This window comes from Hyaena hyaena, unplaced genomic scaffold, assembly GCF_003009895.1.
Source record: "Hyaena hyaena isolate Hyena2069 unplaced genomic scaffold, ASM300989v1 scaffold_19, whole genome shotgun sequence".
In the NCBI taxonomy this organism is placed as follows: domain Eukaryota; kingdom Metazoa; phylum Chordata; class Mammalia; order Carnivora; family Hyaenidae; genus Hyaena; species Hyaena hyaena.
The window spans coordinates 5,405,468-5,431,524 of NW_024080651.1; the positions used below are offsets into that span (position 1 = coordinate 5,405,468).

The following is a 26,057-nucleotide window of genomic DNA, read 5'->3' on the forward strand; positions in this document are numbered from 1 at the left end:
CCTCCCCGGGCGCCGTAGGCGGTGCATCCAGCTTGCGCCCGGGACCGAGGTGCTCCCGCGCCTGAGGCGGCTGTGAGAGCTGAGGGGAGTTGCCGTGGTCCCCACCATTTCCTCCCCATTTCCGTGTCCCCGGGACGATGGCCGCGCAGGCGGGTAAGGAAAGGCTGCGCCGTTCTGTTCCGCCGTTATCTCGGAAGCCCGGGCCCAAGGCGCCTGAGGGGAGCTGGCAGTCTCGGGAGGTTCGGGCTGAGTGGACCCTAGTGGATCCCGGCTCCTTAGCAGGAGAATTGAGGGAGTGAGCACACAACGCTCCACGAGAACTCGGAGGTTGTGGGGCTTTGGGAATTGAGGGGTTGGAGACAGAAGGATGCGAGGGGCATGCGGGTTGGGCTGCGAGGATTGAGGTCCCTGGAGGAAGGGTTGCTGGCTCTGTGAGAGAGCCAGCCTTTTTTTTTTTTTTTTTTTTGTGGATCTGGTGGCCGCAGGTCTCCAGATGAAAACTCTTTCTAACGGGGCGCCTGAGTGGCGCAGTCGGTTAAGCCTCTGACTCTGGGTTTTGGCTCAGGTCATGATCTCACGGTTGGGGAGTTTGAGACCCGCTTTGAGCTCTGCCCTCAGAGTGCGAGCCTGTTTGGGATTCTCTCTGTCTCTCTCTTTCTCTCTCTCTCCCCCCCCCCTCTTTCAATAAAAAAATCAAAACTTTTTTAAAAATAAAATTCTTTCTAAGAAAGCTGGGAGCCTAAATTCCCTTGGAGTGAGGGTTATATGGAACATGGAGAGTGCGGGATCCTCAGGGTTTGGGCCAGTTATATGGAGATGGAGAGTTACCCAGGGTTCTGGGTTTTCTGTGAGAAATGAAGGATAGTTGTGACTTCTGACCGGATCCAAGGTCTCTCAGGGGTATCTTGCTGGTTATGATCTTAGGCAGATCTTAGGGCTCTTTACAGGAAACTGGGAGTGCGGGCTCCCTTAGGGTTTAGGATATGGATTAGGGGTTAGGGAAAGAATGGAGCATTCTTCCTGGGGAAGGTAGGCTCCTTCGGGTTCTGGACCCTCCATGGAAGCTGGGTTCTCCCTTGGCCTCTCTGAGACAAGATAGGAATGTGGCCAAACACCTCTTAGAACGAAGAGTTGTCCGAGGGTGAAGGATAGCTTTAGAGTTAGATTAGCTGGACCTACAGTCCCCTCTCAGTCACCTCACACACTACCCTGCAGCTTCCTGCCCTCCTGGCCTGTCCCCCTGCACTAGGACTTTCTGTTGCCTCTGTTTCCCAGCCACCTGTGTGGGTGACCCAGCCTCTAGGTCGACCAGGGTCAGCATCCAGAAGCTTTCTAGAGGTGACAGAAGGGAATGGTGGAGGAGGGAGGCTGTCTTGGATATCTGCCCCCACTTCCTGGCTTTCAGCCTGTGGACAGTCACTTCCTCCGTCCTGAATACAAGGACCAGGCCACCAATGGGTCATTTCCTTACCATGGAAGCATGAGATTTTTCTCTTCATTCTGGATAATAGGCTTCTGGAGAAGACTAGGAGTATAAATGCTCCCTGTCCGTTTCTCTCTGATTTTTTTTTTTTTTTTTTTTTTAGTTTCCAGAGTTTTTCAGTTCAAATGATTTCCAGTGAGTTTTTTTTTTTAATGTTTTATTTATTTCTGAGAGAGAGAGAGACAGCGTGAGCAGGGGAGGGGCAGAGAGAGAGGGAGACACAGAATCCGAAGCAGGCTCCAGGTTCTGAGCTGTCAGCACAGAGCCCGACATAGGGCTTGAACCCACAAACCCACAAACCGTGAGATCATGACCTGAGCTAAACTCAGACACTCACCCGACAGAGCCACCCAGGTGCCCCATCCAGTGACTTTTTCTAACCTCCATGTATGTAAGTTCCCTGTCTTGAACCTTGATTCTCAGAAACTTGTAAAAGATCTTAGAATGCAGTAGTGTTTATTAGATTTTTTCTAATAAAAAACCAAAAAGCTTTCTAGAGGCATTAAAGTGTCTAGGGGCATTAGTTTAGACATTTGTCCATAGAATATTTGTTGGATACTTTTGTGCTTATGCAAGCACTGAGTAGTATAATGATGAACAAAATGGATATAGTTCTTGCCTTTGTGGTGGATACAGCCCTAGAGACTGTTAGTAAATAATTGAGGTAATAATAGAGATAAATGCTATAATAAAACAATGGAAGTAAATGCTGTAAGAGTACACCAGGGGTGAGGAGAGTAGGAAGAAGATGCTTTTCCTTTAAAAAGCAAGTTTAGGGGCACCTGGGTGGCTCAGTTAACTGAGTGTCCGACTTCGGCTCAGGTCATGATCTCGCAGTTTGTGGGTTTGAGCCCTGCATCGGATTCTGTACTGACAGTTCAGAGCCTGGAGCCTGTTTCAGATTCTGTGTGTGTGTCTCTCTCTGCCCCACCCCTGCTCATGTTCTGTCTCTCTCTGTCTCAAAAATAAACTATATAAAAAAATTTTTTTAATAAAAAGCAAGTTTAGAAAGCTGATCCTTAAGGATAAGTAGAAAGTAGTCCAGCAAAGGAAGGGAAAAGAACATTCCAGGTAGATAGAGCAGCATAAAAAGGTGCCTTTGAAGAACTGAAAATAGGCTAATATGCCTTTTTTTAAGGATGGGGAGACTAAAGCTCAGAAATGACCTGTTCAAGGTTGTACAGCCAAGTAAATGGCGGTGATCAGAATTCATATTTTCCAACTTCAAAGTTAGTGCTTTATCCTCTCACAAACACCAGAATCCTTTATTATCACAAACATCAGAATGAGGTTGTCCTGTGGAGTCAGAAGGAAGTGAGGCTTAAACTTTTACTTATTCTGTCTAAACTGTTCCAAGACAACTCAGATTCCTGTGTAACAGGAGAATCAACAACAAAGAAACCAAATATTTACTGAGTACTGTGATGTCTAAGACACTGGGCTGGGCCAAGTTTTACCTCTTATAAATTTTAACAGATGCTAGAGCCAGGAGAGACTTGCTAATGTTACTCTCTTTGTTTTATATGAAGAAACTGAGGCCCAGGGAGAAAAATGGATTTGTCTAGGGTTGCTCAATTAATGGTAGAGCCAGGACTAGCCTAGGATTTCTCCTCCAGTGCTCTTTCTGATATTCCAGGCTACTTGAGACATAGCACATAATAAATCCAAATAAATATTTGTGGAAATGAATAATATGTGGTTTGTGCCTTTGAGAAATTCACTGTCTATTGAGAGTAATTAAGAAAAAAAAAATGGGCAAATTGGGAGAAATTATTAGAAGGCCTGTATGTGATAACATTATGGAATTTAAAAGTGTTGGAGAACTGTATTCATACATCCATTCCACAAATATATATTGAGTTGATACTTCTAGGCCCTGGGGGATACAGCAGGAAACAAAACAGACCAAATCCCTTCCCTAACAGAGTATGTGGTTTTTTTTTTGTTTTTAGTATTTCTTTACTTTGGGGAGAGTGGGAATGGTGGAAAAGAGCAGAGAGAAAACGGGACAGAGGATCCAAAGCAGGCTGTGACAGGCTGACAGCAGCGAGCCCAGTGTGGGGCTCTAACTCACTAACGGAACTGTGAGATTACAATCTGAGCTGAAGTCAGACTCTCAACCAACTAAGCCACCAACATACCCCTCAGAGTGTGTGTTCTGATGGAAGAGATAGACAATATGTAAACGTTATGAATATCAAACATCAGGGATAAATGCTCTGAAGAGAATAAAGTAGGATAAAGTCATAGGAATAATTGGAGGTCAGGGAAGGGAAGCCTCCCTGGTTAATGACATCTAAGCAGAAAAATGAAGGAAGGGAATAAGCTATTTGGATATCTGGGGGAATAACATTTCAGGCAGAGGGAATAAAAGGGAATGAGCAAAGGCCCTGAGCCAGGAATGTGCTTGGCATGTTTGAAGAACAGCAAAGTGTCCAGGGTGGCTACCAGATTTGGTCAGGAAATGCTTCTAGGAGATAAAATTTGAGAAGTCTTAGGTAGATTAAAAGTGGTGGGAGGTGAGAGTGCAGTATGATATCCTGGTAGGGAAGAAACTGTGGAAGTAGGATGCATAGCTGGGCAAGTTTCAGGGTTTTCACAAGGGATGGTGAATTGATATGGGTGATAAAGGCAAGAATGCAGAAATGGAGAAGTTGTAGAAAGTGAAAAATAAAGTGAGAGGGTAGGGAAAGCCAGACTGTGGAGGGTTTAATGCTAGACTTGTGGAATTTTTCAGACTACAGTAGACCATAGTAAAGTTTAGAGGCAGAGAACATCATGATATGTGTGTTTTGTTTTTAAACTATCAATCTGGCATTGGTGGGCATATGGATTGGACAAGGATGAGCAAGGCACCAACGTAGGGGTAGGTACAGTGGACCCTGAGCTGAAGTGTTAGTGATAGGAATGAGGAAGAAGGCACTGACCACAGGAATTACCTCATGTTGGGCAGGGCAGGGCAGAGTGACTTGGATGGCCCTGGTTGTGGGATGGATGGAGGAAGCAAGTTAAGGTCCAAGAGGACCACAAAGTTTAAAGCTGAATAGAAATGCATCGTATTCAAGGGGCTGTATTAGGCTTTCCACATCTTGGTGGGTTTTCTACGTCTTCTGGAGACTGGCCTGATTCCCAGGGCAGGGCTAGCTTCTGATCAGTGCAACCTGGAAAGGCTAGGGTTCAGGCCATATTAGGAAGGGATACAGGATCAGTTTGGCATTTCAGTGAGAGGACCTGGAGCTCTAACATTCTCTTACAAGTCTATCTTCCTTCTTACTCTTGACCTTAGTTTATATAGTAGGCAAGAATTAGACTCTTTTACCTATTAATCTATACCCAACAGTAGCTAGAACATGAAAGCATTGCCTTGTTCTCTTAGAATATTCCTTAAGCATCCACCCTGGCATTCTATTGTCAGGTCTTTCTACCTGTAATTTCCTTATTCTAGGGAAAAACTTTAAATATAAAGACATAGACTTTGGAGTTAGCAGACCTGTGGTCTAAACCTAGCTCTAATACTTGTTAATTGAGCATTTCAGTTTCCTCTTCATAAAATGGGAGCAATAATAATCCTTCAATACTAGTCTTCATCTTATAGGATCTTTATATTTGATTAATTCATATTTGCATAGTGCTTAGAACACCACCAGGCACATTATAAGGACTCAGAGTGGTTGGTTTTTTTCTCTTATCTTTGACAATGAGCAGAGAACTACTGTTTGGGAATGTATTAATTGGTTAACCAGTTCTCTGATAAGAAAAAATGCCTATTCATTCACAGCTAAGTAGACTTACGGTTGGAAATGAGAACCTGAGTGCTCGAAAGGCACAGGAACCATCTGTCTCACTTGTTTCTCTATCAAGTATCTTATTACTCTACTAAGTTTGCCCTGCTCCTAGCACCTGCTTTGTCCCTCTCTGACATGTGTTTTTTTCTGTACACATCCTTGTCTCTCACACCCGCATGAGTACTCACCAAGGGCCCCAGAAGTTCATGACCTAGTCTTTGTCTTGCACTTGGGTACATAGAAAACATTTGCTGAATTTTTTTTGAAAATGTTACCTTCAGCATTTTAGAGGTTAGTGTAATTCAACTCAACCTTTTTCCTTGCCAACCCCCTAGATATACATGAAAGAAAGAAGAAAAGTTTTCAGCTGCCAACTAAGTGCCAAGCACTGCAGGAGGTATTTTCATATACATTAAGTTATTTCTCTTAATCCTCTTGGAAATCCTGCAAGGTATAGGTGGTTATCCCCTTTTTAAAGATTAAGGGAAATAAATTCAGAGAGGTTAAATAATTTGCCCAAGGACACAGAACCAGGTTTCACACCAGGTTACTTCAGCTCTTCTCCTTGACCCTTATAAAGTTTTCCTAATAAACTAAAGGGCAGATGGGAACAACAGCAAGAATCAACCTTCTGAGTTGTCTCTGTGTGTGCCTTAACCTGCAAAATGAGAGGCCCCTCGTTTGGTGTCACCAACTCAGAGCTAGAAGGAATAATTTGATCCCTCTTCTTATAAAAGAAGAATCTAAGGTTCAGAGAAGTCCAGAACCTCCTTTAAAAATCATCTAATCTTTCTTCCATAGACACTCCCCTTGGTAATATTTGGAAGCTAGTACGGAGGAAAACCCTTTGGGATATAGGGGAGAGTATCTAGAGGAATGTTAATCATACTGTTAGTCTTGTTGGTACTCACTTCATTAAAGTGTGATCTTTTCTTTCTTGGCTGCTCACCACCAGTTACTGCCCTGCCCCTCTGCTTCCTGCTTTATCCTGGAACAAGTAGGATATATAAACCTGACCTGCCAGTTCCCAGGGAGGCACAGCAGTTACCATCCTTGTTTTGTGCTGCACTGAATTGGCTGGATTTTGTTCCTGGTTCTCATTGTCTAGTGGAACATGAGAAGCATCAAAGATTTTTCTCAAATGAAAGGATAGGATCTCTGCATGTTGGTTCAGGCTAGGCTTTATGTTCTCATGAGCTTTCAGTGCCTGGAAATTTCTCACCACTTTGAAGTCTGAAAAGGACTAGTTTCAGAAACCCAGCTCTTAGACCAAGATTAAGGTGAATGTTAGTGTCTTGTGGGAAATGTACTGGCTCTGAGCTGGAGTACCAGGCTGAGCCCTTCCACTGAATAACTGTGTAGTCTTAAGCAAGTCCTAACTTGTCTAAGGCTTCATACAATAATAAAAAATGCATCTGGTCTGATAGTTTCAGAACTTGGGTTTGAGCCCCTCTTGGACCAGCTTTCTGATAGTTAGGCAGCTTGAGTGTCCTTCTTCAAGCCCATTTTTCATTCAGAAAAATGAAAGGATTGGACCAGAGTAGATGATTTTTAAATGCCCTTCCAGCCTTACCATCCTGTCATCCTAGTGGCTGCCCCAGTGAATTCAGATTATTTGAGGATCACATCACCAGTTATTAAGTTGGAGGAGAGAAGCATATGTAAATATATATATATATATATATATTTTTTTTTTTTTTAACTGAATATACTTTGTACCAGGATTCAAAAGATCCTGAGGGTGAGAACCTTTGTAATGAGCTATTTGTTGTAATTCTCACCTCCTTTGCATGGCACATTTACAACTTCTTAAAAGCAACAAATTCCAGTAATAGCTATGAAGGCACAGTTTTCTGATTATTAAACACTTAATAAGGGCCCTTTATTGTTTTGAGGCTGTTAAGGACATTTACTTAATCAAACTCCCTTTCTCGCCTCTGACAATCAGTAGCCACTGTTGTTGATAAGTCTGCAAATATGAGAGATAAACACTATAGAGGGAGAGGGTAAATGTCCTGGTACAATGAGATATTGTCCTAGAGAAAATATTTCCCAGGCAGACTGGATTCTGGATTGGTCTTTATTAGGCCTCACAGAAATTGCTAGATCTTTGTATTATTATAATACATTTCTTAGAATAAAGATTGTAAGAGAGTTGGGATGCCTGGCTGGCTCAGTCAGTGGAGCATGCAACTCTTGATCTCCGGGTCATAAGTTCAAGCCTCATATGAGTGTAGAGCCTACTTTTAAGAAAAGTTGGGTTGCCTGAGTGGTTCAGTCAGCTAAGTGTCCTATTCTTGATCTTGGCTCAGGTCTTGATTTCAGAGTTGTGAGTTTGAGCCCCAGACTGGGCTCCACACTGGGTATAGAGCCTACTTAAAAAAAAAAAAAAGTTGCAAGAGGATCATCAACTTTCAAGGCTGTAGGGAGGTGAAGAAGCCAAGAGTATTCTTTTGAAGAATATCTGGATTTGAGAAGCTGAAGGCTCTGGGTGAATATTCTTGCTCAGGTACTCTACCTGAAAAATAGTATGAATGCATAACAGATCAACAGAGGCCTATACCTCCACATGTGACCTTACCCATAGGTAGTCATCCTGAGAGCCTGAACACTTATTCAATGGTATCATCCCTGCTGACCGTTGGAGCTTATCTTTGGAAATTACCTTCATAGTTGGCAGTTGGATCCAGTGTTTCAGTTGGATTTGCTACACAAAGAGTGTCTGTTCTGCACCAGGTTTTATGCTAGGCCCTGGAGATTTGAAGATAATCAAGGTGCAGTCTTTGTCCCTTAGAGCTGGGAATGGGGATGGGGGACACAGGGTGGGACTGAAGGAAGTAGAAACATAATGAACTATAATTACAAAGCAAATGATGTAAAGCAGGTAGAGACAAAGAAAGTGAAACAAACACTGCCTGCCTTTGGGGGACCATCAAAGAATAGTTTGATTAAGGGAAAAGGCAGTAAAGTATCCTAAACACAGAATAGCTGGAGATGTGAATGCTAGGATGTAAGAACATGATTGTGAGTGGCAGAAACAGAAAATAGATCAAGTTGTGATTAGAGCAGCCTTTCATTTTTGTTCTTTTTTAAAAATTTTTAATGTTTTATTTGTTTTTGAGACAGAGAGAGACAGAGCGTGAACAGGGAAGGGGCAGAGAGAGAGGGGGACACAGAATCTGAAGCAGGCTCCAGGCTCTGAGCTGTCAGCACAGAGCCCAGTTTGGGGCTCAAACCCATGAACCCTGTCTGAGATCATGACTTGAGCCGAAGTTGAATGCTCAACCGTTTGAGCCACCCAGGCACCCCTAGAGCAGCCTTTTGTAACAGATGATGAGAGGTAAAGGTTCTTTGGGGCCACCTTGTAGAAGGCCATTCATTTCTTTCTTTTAATTTTTTAATTTTTTTTTAATTTCTTATTTTTGAGAGAGAGAGAGAGAGACAGAGTACGAGCAGGGGAGGGGCCAAGAGAGAGGTAGACACAGAATCCAAAGCAGGCTCCAGGCTCAGAGCTGCATGGAGCCTGATACGAGGCTCAAACCCACAAACTGAGATCATGACCTGAGCCAGAGTCAGCCACTTAACCGACTGAGCCACCCAGGATGAGCCACCCCAGGGCCATTCATTTCTTTAGTAAATGTTTGTTAAAGGACTATAGTAGGCCAGGGACCCGTCTTGGTTCCTCTCATCCTTTGGAGCTGACAATAGCCAACTTTAATGATGTGTGTGGAGCTTGTGTTCCTAACTTAGAGCCTTTGCACATGTCTTCCCTCTACCCCCATCTCTAGTGTTATTCTTCCCTCCTCCTCTCTTCCTGGTTAATTCGTACTCACCTTTATTTATTTATTTATTTTTAATATTTTTTATGTTTTATTTATTTTTTAGAGAGAGAGACAGAGACAGAATCTGAAGCAGGCTCCAGGCTCCAAGCTGGAGCCCGAACCTCGAACCCACGAACTGGGAGATCATGACCTGAGCTGAGGTTGGATGCTTAACCGACTGAGCCAACTAGGAGCCCCTCATATTCATCCTTTAGAGCTAGTTTGAAAATTATTTCCTTAAGAAATACTTGTTTGCCCTACCCTAACCCCATTTTCTTTGTTATGAACTTGATTTCTCCTTCATACCACTTGCCCCAATTATAATTAAAATAATTATATTATTGTTTATTATCTATGTTGAATCTCTTTCTCATTTGCTGCTCTTTCCCCAGAATAGTGTTGGATGCATAGTTGGCATGGAATAAATATTTGCTGAAAAAATGACTGAAGCATGTCCATTGAATTTAGCAATAAGCAGTCATTTTGGCCCTCTGTGAGACAGTTTCAGAGAAACAATGAGAGTGGAAATCAGATTGCAACAGGTGGGAAGTGAGGAAATTAGGGCAGTGATGTGTAGATAGCTTTTTAATATGTGTGGCTATGAAGGGGAAAAGGGTGGTAGCTAGAGCAGAAAATGGAATCCAGACTTTTTTTTAATGGGAAAGACTTGAACTAATTTAAATAATACTTGGAAGGAGCCACTAGAGAATGGAGTAGTGGTAGAGGTAATGGAAGTGAGATAGGTTGGAATCTATTACACGAGTACCATGCTAAACAGTTGAGCCTTTTCTTCTGTGGACACTGGGGAGTCTGGGTGAGCCAGCTAAGAGTGTGTGGTAGATAGGGAAAAGAAGCCAAAGACCTGAACTCAGGCTGCAGTGAAGGACAGGGAAGGATTGGAGAGACATTTGGAAGGTGGAACCAGGTGGTATGAGAGAAGGGAATAGGGGTCTTGACTTTGTGCTCCTAGTGCCTAGCACATAGTGGATTCTAAATAAGTGTTGATTTGGTGGCTTTGAGTTTCTCAAGACTGGAGAAAGGGCAGGCTTTGGAGGGTGTGTCAATAACAAGTTATCTCAGATATACTCATAGTGGAAAGTCCTGATCCTTTTTGAATTTTGAAAACAGCCAGAAGTCAGCCAAGGCCAAAATGCTGAATTGTTGAGTATGTGGGTGGTCAAGTTAGAGATCATTCCTTTTTGTTAAAAAGTAAAAATGAGAAATAAGATGTGGTTTAAAATAATGAGCTTGCAGGGCGCCTGGGTGGCTTAGTTGGTTAAGCATCTGACTTGGGCTCAGGTCATGATCTCCCGGTTCATGGATTCAAGCCCCACGTTGGGCTCTGTGCTGACAGCTAGCTCAGAGCCTGGAGCCCCTCTTCAGATTCCGTTATTTCCCTTCCTCTCTGACCCTCCCCTGCTTGCGCTGTCGTTCTCTCTCTCTCAAAAATAAAGAAAAACATTAAAAAATTAATTAAATAATTGAATAAAATAAAATAATGAGACTTGCTAGGGGCAGGACACAGCAGTTCACAAACTGACTCTAAAAACCCATGCAAGAGTTCCAAAAATGTTTCAAATCTGTACCTCTATAAATTGGAAGATTCAGGGTCTCCTGGGTGGCTCAGTCAGTTAAGTGTCTGATTCTTGGTTTCAGCTCAGGTTATGATCTCATGGTTCATGAGTTTTAGCCCCACATGAGGCTCTGTACTGATAGTGTGGAGTTGGCTTGGGATTCTCTCTCTCTCCTCCCTCTTTCACTGCCCCTACCCTGCTTGCTCGCACTTTCTCTCTCTCAAAATAAATAAATAAACTTTAAAAATTAAAAAAAAAAGGGGCGCCTGGGTGGCTTAGTCGGTTAAGCGTCCGACTTTCGCTTAGGTCATGATCTCGCGGTTCGTGGGTTCGAGCCCCGCGTCGGGCTCTGTGCTGACTGCCAGCTCAGAGCCTGGAGCCTGTTTCAGAGTCTGTATCTCCCTCTCTCTCTGACCCTTCCCTGCTCACGCTGTCTCTCTCTCTCCTAGAAATAAATAAAAATATTAAAAAAAAAATAAATAAATAAATAAATAAACTTAAAAAAAAAATAAAAAAAAAAGTTGGAAGATTCATTTGCATATCTGTCTTCATTGAAAACCCAATTTGAATAAGTCTCTCAGACTTTGAACCTTGGAGTTTGTGAGGATGGTAATGCACTCTCTCTGGTCACTACCATCCAAAAAAACTAAAAAGGGCCGTCTTGAGACTCTGAGAATTTTAATTTTTTTAAAACTTTCATTATTTTAGGGGTGCCTGAGTGGCTCAGTCAGTTAAGTATCTGACTTCGGCTCAGGTCAAGATCTCACGGTTTGTGGGTTTGAGCCCCGCGTCGGGGCTCTGTGCTGACAGCTAGCTCAGAGCCTGGAGCCTGCTTCAGATTCTGTGTCTCCCTTTCCCTCTGACCCTCCCCTGCTCACGCTGTCTCTCTCTCTCTCAGAAATAAATAAAAAACATTAAAAAATTTTTTTAAAAATGTTCATTTATTTTAGAGAGACCGAGCACAAGCAGAGGAGGGGCAGAGAGAGAGGGAAACAGAATCTGAAGCAGGCTCCAGGCTCTGAGCTGTCAGCACAGAGCCTGACATGGAGCTTGAACTCACAAACCATGAGATCATGACCTGAGCCGAAGTTGGACGCTTAACCGACTGAGCCACCCAAGCGCCCTGAAAGTCTGAGAATTTTAGATTCAGGTGGTGATGGGCATTCACTGTGGAACTGGGGGAGAGGAGCAGGTGGGTCAAGGTTTTAAAGCCTTCTGCCAGCTTATTTAACTCTCCTCTGGAGTATAAGGAAAATTTGTCTGTGTGTCCTGGCTGCCCCAGAATGCTGCTGAGCAATCTTGAAGTATCTGGAGCCGGGCATTGTCTATTCATGACCCCAGTGCCTGTGAAACAAGGTTTAGTGAAACAGGGTTCAGTGACTGTCACTGTGCCTGTGGCAGTCTGGAGTTACCCAGAGAGAACAAAGCTGCATACACAGAGTGTACAAGGGAGTCTTGTAACAACCTTGTCCTGCTTTCTAGGGCCGAGTCAGGTACCACAGCTTGATCTCAGCTGCCTTCTTTATTTAAAGACGTTGGCATCTGAGCCACAGCAGGAGTATTGTGTTTTGACACTTGGAGGGACATGGATTCTCTCTGTGTTATTGTCCATGCTAATCTCTCAGCCTATACAGCCCTTCTCTATCCTTTCTCAGCCTCTGGCAAATCTTCTCCATCCTTCAAGGTTTAGCTCAATATTAGCTTCATTTACAAAGATTTTTCTGACTCCCCTAAGTGGAATGAGCAGAAGTCAACATGGTGGAGTGGAAAGAGCATGGGCTTTAGAATGAGTTAGGCCTGAGTTGAAATGCTAAACCTGCTGTTTGGCCTGTCAACCCCTCGCCCTAGGTTTCAGTTCTCCCACCCATTAAATGAGTTTAATACCTGTTTCACAGGGTTGTTTTGAGAATTAAATGTGATTGGGTCTGTGAAAGCAGCTAGTACAAGGCTTGGTATATAGGAGGTGTTCATTAAATGTTCTTTCCCGTCTATCCCCATAATTTCTTTCTCCAAACTAAAATAGCACTTTGCTTCTACTAAGGGAAAAATTATAATATGGAAGAAGGGTTCTTTTTCAGTGGATTTGCTCCTTAAAGAACAGAGATGATGTTATCCAGCAGTCTCCAACATAGAGCTTAGAGAGGACCCATGGGTCCAACAAGAAAACCGACCTATGATGTTGGTTGAACGAATGAGCTCCTGGACTCAGTGATGGAATAGGAAAAGGCAACAACATGTTTAACCTAGAGAAGTTTTTGTGGGTGCTGGTTAGGAACAGTCATAGGAAGTCAAAAGAAAGAGACCTTATTCATTTCATTACTCAGAGCTATAATAAGCAAGGGCTGAAAGTTCTAGGAAAAGGCAGATTTTGTGGAAAGAAGAATAATCGGAACCATTTCTAAAAAATGGAATGAGACCTACTTTTGAGGTTATGAATTCTCTGTCCCTGGGGAGATGAGCAAGCTAGATAAGTGCTTACTCAAGATCTTGTGGAGGAGGGAATTGTGTACTTAGCAGAGCAGTGGACCACCCTTTCAATAGGTCTGTTGACTCATTCTGCATGGTAGGAATCCTGTCCCTGTGCCCCCTGCTACTTTGGGCCTCTGAATCCCCTGGTTTTATGTATAGGTGAAGACTCCTGGAGGTGTCGGGGCTGTGGGGACCACGTCGCTCCAAGCCAGAGGTGGTACAGGACTGTCAACGAAGCCTGGCACAGCTCTTGCTTCCGGTAAGTGGGTCTGTCCTCCTATTTTTGCCAGCCACAACTTTGTGTTCTGGAAAATACAAAAACTTCTGACTTGAGAGTTTCCATTTTGGTATGGGTTGAGGGGACAGGAGAAAATGTGCCAAGGAAGAGCACATGAACAAATAAAAGAGCCACACATGGGCCAGGTATAGCTAGAAATGGTATAAGGGAATGGGAACAGCCCTTTCCAGGGTATCCCAGCACCTTCACTTTACAGGTGAGGAAATTGAGGCCCAGAAAGAATGACTTTCCCACAGCTACACTACTGATGACGCAGGTGCCTCAAGGGTTGTTCTGGAGTACAGTTGGCAGAGCCAGCTCTTCACCACAGAATGCTTCCCTAGTTCCCTGTGTTTTGTTATTTAACAAATATTTATGGCTCTGAGATTATTTTTTGACAGCAGCTCAGTTTCTTGAAAATAACAGAGACTTTAAAGTCCGATTTGTTCCTGTTGTCTGAGGCTCAGTTTCCTCATTGGGAAAACATGGATGTTAAAAATGTATCTCATAGATTTGTTAAGATCAAATGAAATCATATATGCCAAGAGCCCAGCACATGGTAGGCACCCACTGAATGGTTATTTCTTTCCCCTGTGAGATTGGAATCTTCAAGAGTAGGAGCTTGTCTGCATTCTCCAGAACATAAAACAGTGCCTGGCCTATAGTCATTCCACATCAGAGGCTGGGTGGGCATGTGTGCCCCCGTGGTCTGAAGTGGTAGGGCTGTTGCTCACATCCTGAGAATGAGACAGACTGTAGACAGGCACCATGTGCTATAGATTCCAGCTCCCACACACAGCTCTTGTTGCAAAGCATCCCCCTTGCTGATAGCAAGTAATTTAATTGACCTTTAAGCCCTTGCCTCCGCAGGAACTATGTGGGGGGGTTGGCCTGGAGAGCTCTAGCCTCTGGAAGAATAGGAGAGGAACTAGCACTTTTCTGCCCTTTCAGCTCTAATTCACAGCTCTCCAGTCTTCTCTGTGGATCTAATTGCCTTGGTTCCTCCTTTTACCCTCAGGGAAGTTGGTTCTACCTTTACTTACTACCTTTATTTAGTAAGGATTGGAGCAGAATGTTGGAGCTCCAAGGGGACCCTAAAGGATAAAACCTTTGGCTAGCACTTTCATTTAGAGCTGAAGCTAATCCTAATGAGTTCCTAGGCTGAGGCTCACTGTGGCACCTAACCCATATGGTCATATTTATTCCTGCTGTTTTCCTATTTGTGTTAATATTTTCTTTCCAAAATAAGCAGGACAGGGTGGAAAAAGCTAATTTTTTGAGTTTCTGGATTCTCTTAAGACTAAAGAACTTCAGAACCAGAAGGGACCACCTATTGTGTGACATAACCCCTTCACATCACAGTTGAGAGGGCTAAAGACAAAAAGAGTTACAAAGAAAGGTCAAGGATGACCAGAGCTGATCGTAGTACTGAATTCGTACATCATGTGTGGGTCTGGTCAGATGCTAGCTTGTTAGGGAACATATTTGTGTGCACGTTGTGTGTGTCAGAGTGGGAGGTAGAGAGAGAAATGTATGTGTAAATATATGCTCAGAAAGAACTAAGGGGCATTACCATGGTGGGTGAGTGCAGGCTCTAGAAGGAAGCTGTCTGGTTTCAAATCCTGGCTTTGCAATTTATTAACTGCTCTTGGGTGACTGCTCTGAGCTTTAGGCACTTCATCTATAAAATGAGAAGTACTCATCCAATAGGCTGTCGCAGAGGATTAAATGTAATATTATTAATTATTAATTAATTATTTATTAATTATTAAGTGTAACCTAGATAAAGTGCCCAGCATAGCACCTGACACATAGAATACCCATAATAATCAGTGGCTGTCACTTTATATTATATTGTGAGTGTGTGTCTATATATACATCTATATGCATGGATTTATTTTTCTTATTATATACCTGTTTGCTTCTAATGTGGAGCTTCAGGGATTAAGGTTAACTTTAAACTACTCTGGCACAGTTACACCAAAGATCATGCCTGTGGGGGAAGTAGAGCATCTGGAATAGGTCTCCTATTTACAGCTTTGTCTCAAGGACATAGTCTCTCTAATCCAGCTCTATTGAAGGAACACATTTCCTGACTCCTGAGCTTTCTCATGAAAACTGGATGACATGAAGTGCTCAGATGGAGCCTGGTAATTTGCCCTGGGGAGACTGGCTGCTTTGCAGCCTACTGACTTTTGCCCAGATTCGAGGAAGATCTTCATGCCTGGGAAGGACTATATTTGTCTGACCCCATAAGTAACCTAGTTGTAAGGAACAGGAGGCGCAGCCTGAATGGTCTTTGAATTTTCTTCTGTCTTAGCTTATCTGTGATTCTCTGATGCATTCAGAGTGTCTAGGCACAGGTTTGCTGAAAGTAGGACCCTCCCTCCATGCTACCCAAAGAAATTAATTCTTCATGACTCCAAGCCTTGCTCTTACCCAGTTGAGTTAGTTAACAGTAAAGGAAATGACTTTTCTTTTCCCTTTCCCCCACACCTTTGTTTTCCTAGTCACAGGGTGGAGCTGGATATTCAATGAAGAAATTGTTGGGGTTTGGCTCAAACTCTCCTCCCTTCGCCTTCTCCTTACATTACCCCATCCCCCATATCTGCAGCCACATCCGTAAACCTGCCTCTGATAGCCTTCTGCCAGATTCTCAGGTGCCCGGGACAATAGGAACCCACTGAAGGCTGGAACTTGGGACTGTACAGCAGAGGCCAGCTGACAAACCTGGAAGTAGCCTAGTCTGTAACTGTGCTGGTGCAGTTGGGCACCTGAGCAGGATCCTTTTGATGGACATTGGCTGACCAGCCCTCCTCCTTCCTCTCCTCAGCCTTTCCAACAGGCCTACTTGGACTTTACGTACCTCTGGCAGTGCCATTGGTTCTAGAGTTGCGATCATTCTCTCTGAAGCTCTTTGGAACTGGCTCATCTCTCCATGGGGGAGGCCAGGAAAGCAACCAGACTGCATGTTGTTTGTAGCTGAGGTCAAAGTATGGAGCTGGCACGTTGTATAGTGACTTGGCATGTTGGCAAACTAAAGAACCTTGACAAGCTTTCTGATGATTTTCACCCTCATCAGAAGTGTTTAGCCCAGGAGGAGGGGTTGTGGGAAGAAGGAAAACTGTTTCTATAAGTCTTTATGGCCCTTATTTGGGACCCTCTGGCTTGACCCGGTTCCTAACAGTATTGTCAGAAGGAAAACCCCACCATACTAAAGGGTCCTGGGAACTCTTCAAGGCCACCTTTCTTGGGATCATAAACACACTCTGAGCTTTCTCTTTTGAGAAGTGATTTGTAATGCCTATGCTCTGGAAAAAGAGTAATACAAATAGAAAGCTGTTGTTACTTCATCAGGCAACAGACCATTTCCGCTAAATTTGTGACTTCAGGAAAGGCTGGTGAAGAAATTATAAACATAGCCACCAGAGATGTGGTGTAATGGGCTAGGTGATGACAGGGTATCTTCTGTGATGCTGAAAGCCATGCTCATTTTCTCACCTACACCCCCATCTAAATAAGCCTGTTGCATCATAGTTAAGAACTACCATTTTTTGAGTGTTTACTATGTACCAGACACTGTCCTAAGCATTTCACATTTGTATCATCTAACTTAATTCTTATAACAACCTAATAACTGTAGTACTGGTCAGACCTATTTTACAGATAGGGGAATGAAAGTTACTTGCTCACAGTCACAGAGCTAGTAAGTAGCATAGCTGAGATTTGAACCCAGGTGTTCTGACTCCTTGCTTACAAGCATCTCTTTGTATTCCTGAATATGGTCATGTTGTTTAACCTCCCTGAGACTCAGTTTCCTCTTCTGTTGTAGCTTCAGAGTACAAACACTCACCCTGCTTGCCACACACAGGTGGTGTCAGATAACATAGAAGTGTATTGGTTCAAAAGCTTTATGAACTCTCAAATGTCAATAAAAGTGCTGTTACGTTACTCCTCAGTCTCTGGCTCCTGGCAAGGGAGTCCGTGGAACAACCCTGCCATCTGCTGTTGTAATGTTGATGTTGCTGCTGCATTTACAGACCCAACCCTTTGATTCTTAGTTGGCTTATTTGTCTAGTTTCTCTCTAAGGAAAGAGCCAGCCAGCAACTCATTAAGTGGCAGTTAAACGGGACTGGGGCCTGCCTTACAAAGAACAAACAGCTGGGCCTTCCTCTACCCCCACAAACAACTCCAGCATGAACACAGAGTGGGGTTCCAAGTATATAGCAGCAGTATGTTACCTTCAACATGCCTTAATACTGCTCTGTTCTCTGGGAAGAGAACTAAGATCCCAAAGAAGCCCCACAGCTGCTGTCTGGGGCAGAGATGCAGAGGGGTAGAGTGGAGCCAGGAATGGAGGACAGATACTTACTAAGCATTGTATTGGGAGTTTCACATAGATTATCTGATTCAACCCTCACAATAACCCTATGCATTTTACATGAAAACAGGAAGGTCCAAAAAGGTAGAGGAACTTGCTCAGGGTCACACAAAGCTAACATTTGAACTCAGTTCTCCCTGGCTCTGAAGAGGGTCTTCTCTCCACTCGGACTCCCCAGAAAGAATAGTAGACTTGGAGTCAGAAGAGCTGGATTTGAGTCTGAGCTGAGACAGACTGGCTCTGTAACTATGGGCAAGTTCCTTTGCCACTATAAGCTTCAATTTCTCATCTATGAGATGTGGTAAAAGTAATCTACCTCTGGAAGTAGTTGTGAGGATCAAGGAGGTAATGGATAAGAAAGCACTCTGAGGGGCACCTGGGTGGCTCAGTCGGTTAAGTATCTGACTCTGATTTCAACTCAGGTCAGGATTTCACAAAAGAAAGCACTCTGAAAACATGAGGATGGTATAATGTGAAGGGTTACCCACGAACAGCACATGGCAATTTTGTGCTGCTTACATTAACAGTTCACATATAATTTTGAGTATCATTTGCTATATTAAAGGTGCCAAATTAGATGCTGTTGGGGATACAGATTTAATATACTGGCCTGGTCTCCTAACTGACTCCCTCAGAGAGCTGAAAAACAGTAATAATGTAGAATAGTTCTAATAGTGGGCTCTAGTGTGACTTCCATTCTCATTCTCCTGAAACAATGTTCTCTTAGTAACTTTCCAGGGGATAGCCACATTGGTCCATCCACTGGCTCTTCAGTCTTCATCTTATATTACCTTCCAAGTTGCGCTAGAAGTAGTAGAGAAAAGTGAATGAGATTTTGGAGTCAACCTGCTTGAGTTTCCATCCTAGTTTCTCTCGAATCAGCTGACCTTGAGTTTCTTTCCACATTTTCCTCATCTATAAAAGGGGAAGTAAAATGCTTCCCAATGGAAAAGGTTGTTGTGCAGCATTAAATTTGATCATGTATTCAAAGCCCTTAGCCCAGTGCCTGGCCATAATTAGGGTTTAATAGATGTTAGCATTTATTATTACGTTAGTTATTTTTGTCACTCTTGAAACATTCTCTTCCCTTGACTTCCGTGACATTCCATATTCTCCTGGTTTTCCCCCCACTTTTCTGGTCATTCCAGTTTGCTTATCCTCTACCCAGTTCTGAAACGTTGTTGTTCCTCCAGGCACACTCTGTTTCTCCCTAGGCAATCTCACCCACACCCATGGCTTCTGTTGTCCTCCACACACTGATGACTCCAAAACTTGTATCTACAATCCAAACCTTTCCACTGGGCTCTTGTCCTGTCTATCCTACTCTGAACCTCTCCTGCCCATTTGAATGTCTTCCAGACATCCCAGATCCAGCTAGACTTCCTCCCCAAACTCGCTTCTCTTCAGTGCAACCTGTCCCGTTGAATGGCATGACCATCCACCCCACTGCCTCAGCCAGAACCTGGAAGTGCTTCTTAATACCTCTTTTCTCTCATCCCCCATGTCCACACCTGTCAGTTATTTCTCAAGATTATATTTTGAATGTGTCCGTTTCTTTCCATTTCTCCTACCACCACCCTGTTCCCGGCTACCATCGTCTCTCACTTGGGTGACTAAAGTAGCCTTCTAACTGCATAGTCACTCTCACCACCCAATCCATTCTCCACAGAACAGCTAGAATGAGTGACCTTAAAAAAAAAATCTGACCATGTCACACTGTCATCTCTCCATCCTCATATGCCTCCATGACTTTGCAGCACTTTTGGATAAAAACCAGTCCTTAATGTGACCTACAGAGCCCCTCGTGGCCTGGCCTCTCCCCACAGCCTTCTGCTGTCTCCACTTCAGTCTCACTGCTCCTCCTCACAGTGTCCAAAATACACCCTGCTTCTTCTGAAAGCCTCTTGTTCCCACTCTTCTCTCTGCCTAGAATGCCCCCTCACTCTATTTCAGCCTAATTAACTCTTGCTCATCCTTCAGATCTTTACCTGGATGTTTCAAAGAAAATAGTTATAGAATAGTTCATGAACTCCTGTTTTATGCTTTCATAGACCTTCCCTTTGAAGCTTTTTTTGTGGTTTTATTTTTATGTTTATTCATTTGATCACCTCCTTAATGACATTCTGAGACCTCTCATATTCTGTAAGTATAACCTAGTAATGGACCATGGGACATTTTGCCCATCATTGTGTCACCACTAAGCACATCATTGGCATGTGAGGGATATTTGTTGGATGAGTTGCCAGGGGTGGCCAAGAGACATGATGTAAGTGAGGCCTTTCCCTCCCCTTCCTCTTCCCCACATCCTTCCCTTAGCAGCCACTATGTCTGCAGTTACTGTAAGTGGCAAAGAGGAATTGGTTCTAGACATTGGATTGTTTTGGAAAATTGCCTGCAGTGTTGAAGTGAGAAGTTAAAGCTTTGTCTTCTCCCAGAGGAACCAGAGACGATGACCTAGGAATCTTGTTCAGCAGCAGGTCTTAATCTGTGCTTCTTTGTAGATACCAGCCAGACAGGTACAAATCATAAAGAGAAAGGCAGTAGAGGGGAAAAAAGGATCCAGCTACTCTAGACCAAACAAATTTCATTTCTAATTGTAAGTTTTTTAAATTTATTTGTTTTTTGAATTTTAGAAATCTTTGAAAGATGACATTAGCTAAAATGTACATTAAATATAGAGTGGAAAAAATGGAATATTTACATAATATCTTTTACTTATGGGTGATTTGGGGCAGGGAGGGAGTTAATAGGTTCGTGATTCCCCCAAGAAGTTGGAAATGAAGTTTGTCTGCTGGGGGCGTTAAACTAGACAGATCTACATGTAATAGGAGCAGTATCATGTGGTGGTAAGAGCACAGAATCTAGAACCAGATTGCTTGGTTTCAAATCCTGATTCTGTCATTTATTAGTTGTGTACATTGGGCAAGTTACTTACCCTTTTTGTGCTTCATTTCCTCATCTATAAAATGTAGATACTAACCTTCTGCCTAGTTTCTAATGTTATTATGAGGGGTAAATGAATGAAGTCCTGTGTGGTATTGGGTAAGAACAGGGCATCACATGCAGTGAACACTCATAAGTGTTAGCCATTTGTTATTAGCTACTCGGGAGCCAAGTGTCTCCCAGAGCTAGATAATATATGAATTGATGATTGTTACATATCTGAAGAAGTAATGATTTTTTTTCAATTAAAAATTATTTTACTCGGGGTGCCTTGGTGGCTCAGTTGGTTAAGCTTAAGTGTCCAACTTCGGCTCAGGTCATAATCCCATGGTTTGTGAGTTCAAGCCCTGTGTTGGACTCTATGCTGACAACTCAGAGCCTAGAGCCTGCTTTGGATTCTGTGTCTCCCTCTCTCTCTGCTCCTCCCCCACTCACACTCTGTCTCTCTCTCAAAAATAAATTAACACTTAAAAAATTATTTTACTAAGCTAGGGCAGCCACTCTGAAAAACAGTACGGAGGTTCCTCCAAAAGTTAAAAACAGAACTACTCTATGATCCAGCAATTACACTACTAGGTATTTACCCTAAGTATACAGAAGTACTGATTTGAAGGGGCACATGCACCCTGGTGTTTATAACAGTATTGTCAATAGTAGCCAAATTATGGAAAGAACCCGAATGTCATTGACTGATGAATGGATAAAGATGTGTTATATACATAATGGACTCTTACTCAGTTATCAAAAAGAATGAAATCTTGCCATTTGCAACCATGTGGATGGAGCTAGAGAATATTATGCTAAGTGAAATACGTAGGTTAGAGAAAGACAAATCCTTTCACTCATATGTGAAGTTTAAGAAACAAAACAGATGAATATAGGGGAAGGCAAACTATAAGAGACTTAACTATAGAGAACAAACTGAGTGTTGCTGGAGGGGAGGTGGGTAGGAGGATGGGCTAAATGGGTGATGGGCATTAAGGAAGGCATTTGTTGTAGCACTGGGTGTTGTATATAAGTGATGAATCACTAAATTCTACTCCTGAAATAAATACTACACTAAATGCTAACTAACTAGAATTTAAATTAAAACTTGAAGGGCACCTGGGTGGCTCAGTTTGTTAAGCATCCGACTTTAGCTCAAGTCATGATCTTGCAGTTAATGAGTTTGAACCCCACATCTGGCTCTGTGCTGATGGTGTGGAACCTGCTTCAGATCCTCTGTTGCCTACCCCACCTCCCACCCCTTCCTTGCTCACTTGCGCACTCTCTCTCAAAAATAAAGAAACATTAATAAATACTTGAAAAAAAAATAGTTTAAAAGCCAGAAGAATAATGAGTGGACAGCAGTGAAACAGAAAGTGAAAAATCAGTGAGGCAAAGCTATTAGTATGTCCAGATAAAAATATTGAATCTGGATTTGATCACCAAAAGGGGATTCTTTGTTATAGACAGGGCTGGTTTAGCTGGCTTGCTAGTGCTAGAATGAAATGTCTCCATGGCTGCTTATTTCCCTTTAAGTCCATACTCACAGAACAACCTTCTGATGCCTAATTCAGCTTCTTGGGCTTCTTGATAACAGAAGGGTCTGGAGGTAGTACTTGTATGGGGGATGTGGGTGTTCTAATTTCAAGTGTCAATTTGTGAATGGACCATGGGATTCATAAATGGTTAGAGGCATCCTAGAATGTCTGTACCTCTCCAGGTGCTATGAAGCCCTGTTTCTGGACCTCAGAGGCCAAAAACAAGGCTTCATTGAGTTAGGATCATTCAGCCAGGTAATGCTAGCCTTGGAGAGGTCTCTGGATGGTCAACCAGTCAACCTTTCTCTGACTACAACCCCTTCCTCATGTCTCTTTTCAGTATTGACCTACTGTGTGTGGAAATTTTTGCTTAACCTAACTCCTTCCTTTTACAGAGGAGGAAATCAAAGCCCGGAGAGGCTTAATGGCTTGCCTCAGATCACCCAGCAAGTTTGTTTTTAGCCAGGTCACATTTTCAGTTCTTCTCTTTTCAGACCAGGGCTCTTTTCCTGGCATTACCTACAGATTTGTTAAGGTATCCAAAGCATTTTATTTTTCCGCATTGCGGCCAGAAGATCTATGTAAACACAGCATTGGACACTGAAGGTTGGACATTCAGTTGTATCACAGAACAACAGTAGATGATTATTTACAAGAGGTTACAAGTTCACTCTTATGTGCTTACAGCTCATACAGGAAAATCTCAGTTGTTAAAATGACCAGCTCAGTAGAGATGCTGCCTGAGGATGAAGCTATGGTCTGTTATTAGTGAACACTTAGCCAGCAGACTTCATGTGTACATATCTGCAGCCAGCTGTAGACTTGAGATATAAATGCCCATTCAAGGAGACTAATTGGCAACTAAAAACCAACACTCTCTTTGGTGTTTTACACTTTATGTTCCACTAATTGGGAACCTCTGCTTGCTTAAATACCTCTGATAACTTTTCACTGCCTGTGGATGACTCTCTCACATGGAAGACCTGGCTCTTGGTGATCTGCCCTTGCCCTCTCACACCATCCCAGCCTTCTCTGGATCACCCTTCACCTGTTACCTGTACTGCAGCTTAAGGACCGTACTCTTATCCCTCAGTGCAGTTGCATGAATTGTTTCTTCAGGCTGGAATGCCTCTTGTCTGCCTGGTAATCAGTTTTTAGATTCAACTAAAACACCTCATCCTCTATAGAGGAGCCTAGCCAAATCCACCCTGAACCTTCCCCACCAAACATAGGAGACTTTCTCCCTCTTTGTTATTCTTATACCTCAATTATAGTCCTGTCAGTATTTGTTTACACATCTAACATCACTCTTAGAGTATGAAATTCTGCAAGTCTGGAGCCATATCTAGTTCGTCTTTGTATCCCAGAGCTTAACAGAGCCCAGAATGCAGTGGGTGCTCTGTGTTTGTTAAGTAAATGATGTTTTTGTCAAATGACCACCTTTTTCTTTGGACATGTGGACGAAGCCCTTTTAGTATGCATCGTCACCACCTCTTTGCTCTGCAGTATTCTTTTAGGCAAGGGCTTTTCTGCTGAAATGGGAGCATTCAGTAAGACCTCTGTCTATAAATGTCATTTCCAGAACTGAAATCCATCAAAGCTCCAGGTATGGCATGCCTTATGTACTGTGGCAGCCCACTATGCTAATTTTTCCTCCAAGGGTTGGAATCCCCCCTTCCCTTGGGCAGTATTTGGAGGGGTGCTAGCAAATTCTCTTTCTCCACATTTGTCACCGTTACCAGGAAAAACCTCCCAAGTACCTCAAGCCAAATTTGAGGGTAGTTTTCTTCTGTCAGTCATCTTTTGGCCATACCTTCCTGAGGCTGCTCTGTAGTGATCCTGCTTAGATCCAAGGGTGCTCCACTGAGCTCCCATCACTAGCCCTCTTATAACAACAACAGTTGTTTCTGAAGTTGGCTAGTGTCAGCCCTTGTGTTTTGTTTCAGTTGCAAAGGTGGCCTTTTCATGCAATGACCTGTATTCTGGAGTCAACTTTTCCCACCATACCCTGAGTACCATTATAGTATCACTGAAGAAAAAAGAGAGGCAGCTACTGTGGGGTTACAAATGAGTAAGAATAGCACTAGGAAGGTGAAAGTCCCCAGTGAGCTAAGGCTTTACAAAATGTCAACCACCAACCATTTATTTTTTAAGCCCAATCCAGAATAAGAAGGTTAACAACCTATCTTCGAGTCATTTCCTCATTTGTAGCCAGGGGTAATAGTGATTTATTCTGCTTGCCTCTCAAGGTTAGTGTGAGAGAAGAATGAAATCAAGTAGAAAAGCCCATAGGAAAGAGTAAAGTAGTGGATTCAGTCTTCAGTGTGCATCAGAAACACTGGGGCTTGTTTAAAATGCAGATTCTTCTTCATGGTCTTAGCCATTCCTTTTATGTAGGCTTGGGGTAAGGTCTGGGAGTCTTCATTTTCAACAGGCTGCCCCCGGGAGTCTCAGGCTGCTGTTCCACATTTTCAGCCACATTTTCAGAAATACCACTGTAGGGGCGCTTGGGTGGCTCAGTCGGTTAAGCGTCTGACTTCGGCTAAGGTCATGATCTCACGGTTCGTGGGTTTGAGCCCCGCATCGTGCTCTGTGCTGACAGCTAGCTCAGAGCCTGGAGTCTGATTCAGATTCTGTGCCTCCCTCTCTCTTTGACCCTCCCTTGCTCACGCTGTCTCTCTCTTTCTCTCAGAAATAAATAAAATATTTAAAAATCTTTTTTTAAAAAGAGAAATAACACTGTAAATCAAATAGCAAGTGTAAAATGGTTATTTGAGGCACTTACTGTCTCAGACCTGGAATCCAAAGACCTGGGTTAAATCCCAGCTCTGCCAATTCCTAGACCCGTGACCTTGAATAACAGCTTTCTCTGTGAACCTTAGTTACTCATATGTGAAAAGAAGATAGCAACCTCAACCTCACAAAGTTTTGAGGATTAAATGAAAGCATATGTCAGCAAGCCCACCTTAGCGGGAACTAACTCCTGGAACTTAGTCAGTGTTTTGCAGAGTGGGAGCTAAGTGTCCACAACTTCTGGAATGTGGTGTCATGTTAACAAACACCCAGCAAAAGATAATCTTTGGCATCCGTCTTAAGTGTCATGGAAATCTGGATAGAACCTTAGAGATTTAGTCCAATCCTTTGATTTACAGCTCATGAACTTGAAACTAGGAAGGGAGGATGGGAAGCCCAAGATGCATGAGGGTACCTAATCTCATGAAATGTGTTTAGTTTTTAGACTGGAAAATTCTTTCTCAGTATACTGAGAAAAAAATGAAAAATCTTTGTGGCATAGTAACAGAACCACTATTAGTAACTTTTGAGAAACCTTGGAGAATGGGGGCACTACCCCCAAGTATAATGATTAGTTGAGCCACATACCTGTCATGCACCAGGGACCTGTTAGTGAAATAGAGATGGAAATGGCTAACTGGCTCAGTTTTCTTCTTTTTTATGTTTTAAAAGTTTTATTTATTTCTGAGAGAGAGAGAGAGCGTGAGCAGGGGAGGGTCAGAAAGAGAGAGAGAGAGATACAGAATCCGGAGCAGTCTCCAGGCTCTGAGCTAGCTGTCAGCACAGAGCCCAACGCAGGGCTCAAACCCACGAACCGTGAGATCATGACCTGAGCTTAAGTCAGACACTTAACTGACTGAGCCACCCAGGTGCCCCTAACTGGCTCACTTCTCAAAAATAAGGAAATAGAGATCTTGGAAAAAGTGAACTCATAATCCTTTTAACTTGACTTCACCAAATTCTGATGGAATTCTATGGAATTTGTAGATGTTGGAATAGGTGGACAG

The 26,057-nt window shown here is 43.1% G+C and overlaps 1 protein-coding gene across 1 annotated transcript in view; it reads left to right on the forward strand.

Annotated features, from left to right (window-relative positions):
• The first annotated feature begins 42 nt into the window (after nt 1-42).
• Nucleotides 43-26,057, forward strand: part of LIMK2 (LIM domain kinase 2) — a 60,327-nt gene continuing 34,312 nt past the window's right edge. Inside the window, exons 1-2 of the mRNA XM_039225550.1 lie at nt 43-153; nt 13,292-13,391. Of these exons, the coding sequence (XP_039081481.1) occupies nt 138-153; nt 13,292-13,391 (116 nt within the window). The 5' untranslated portion in view covers nt 43-137. The remainder of the gene's footprint in view (nt 154-13,291; nt 13,392-26,057) is intronic.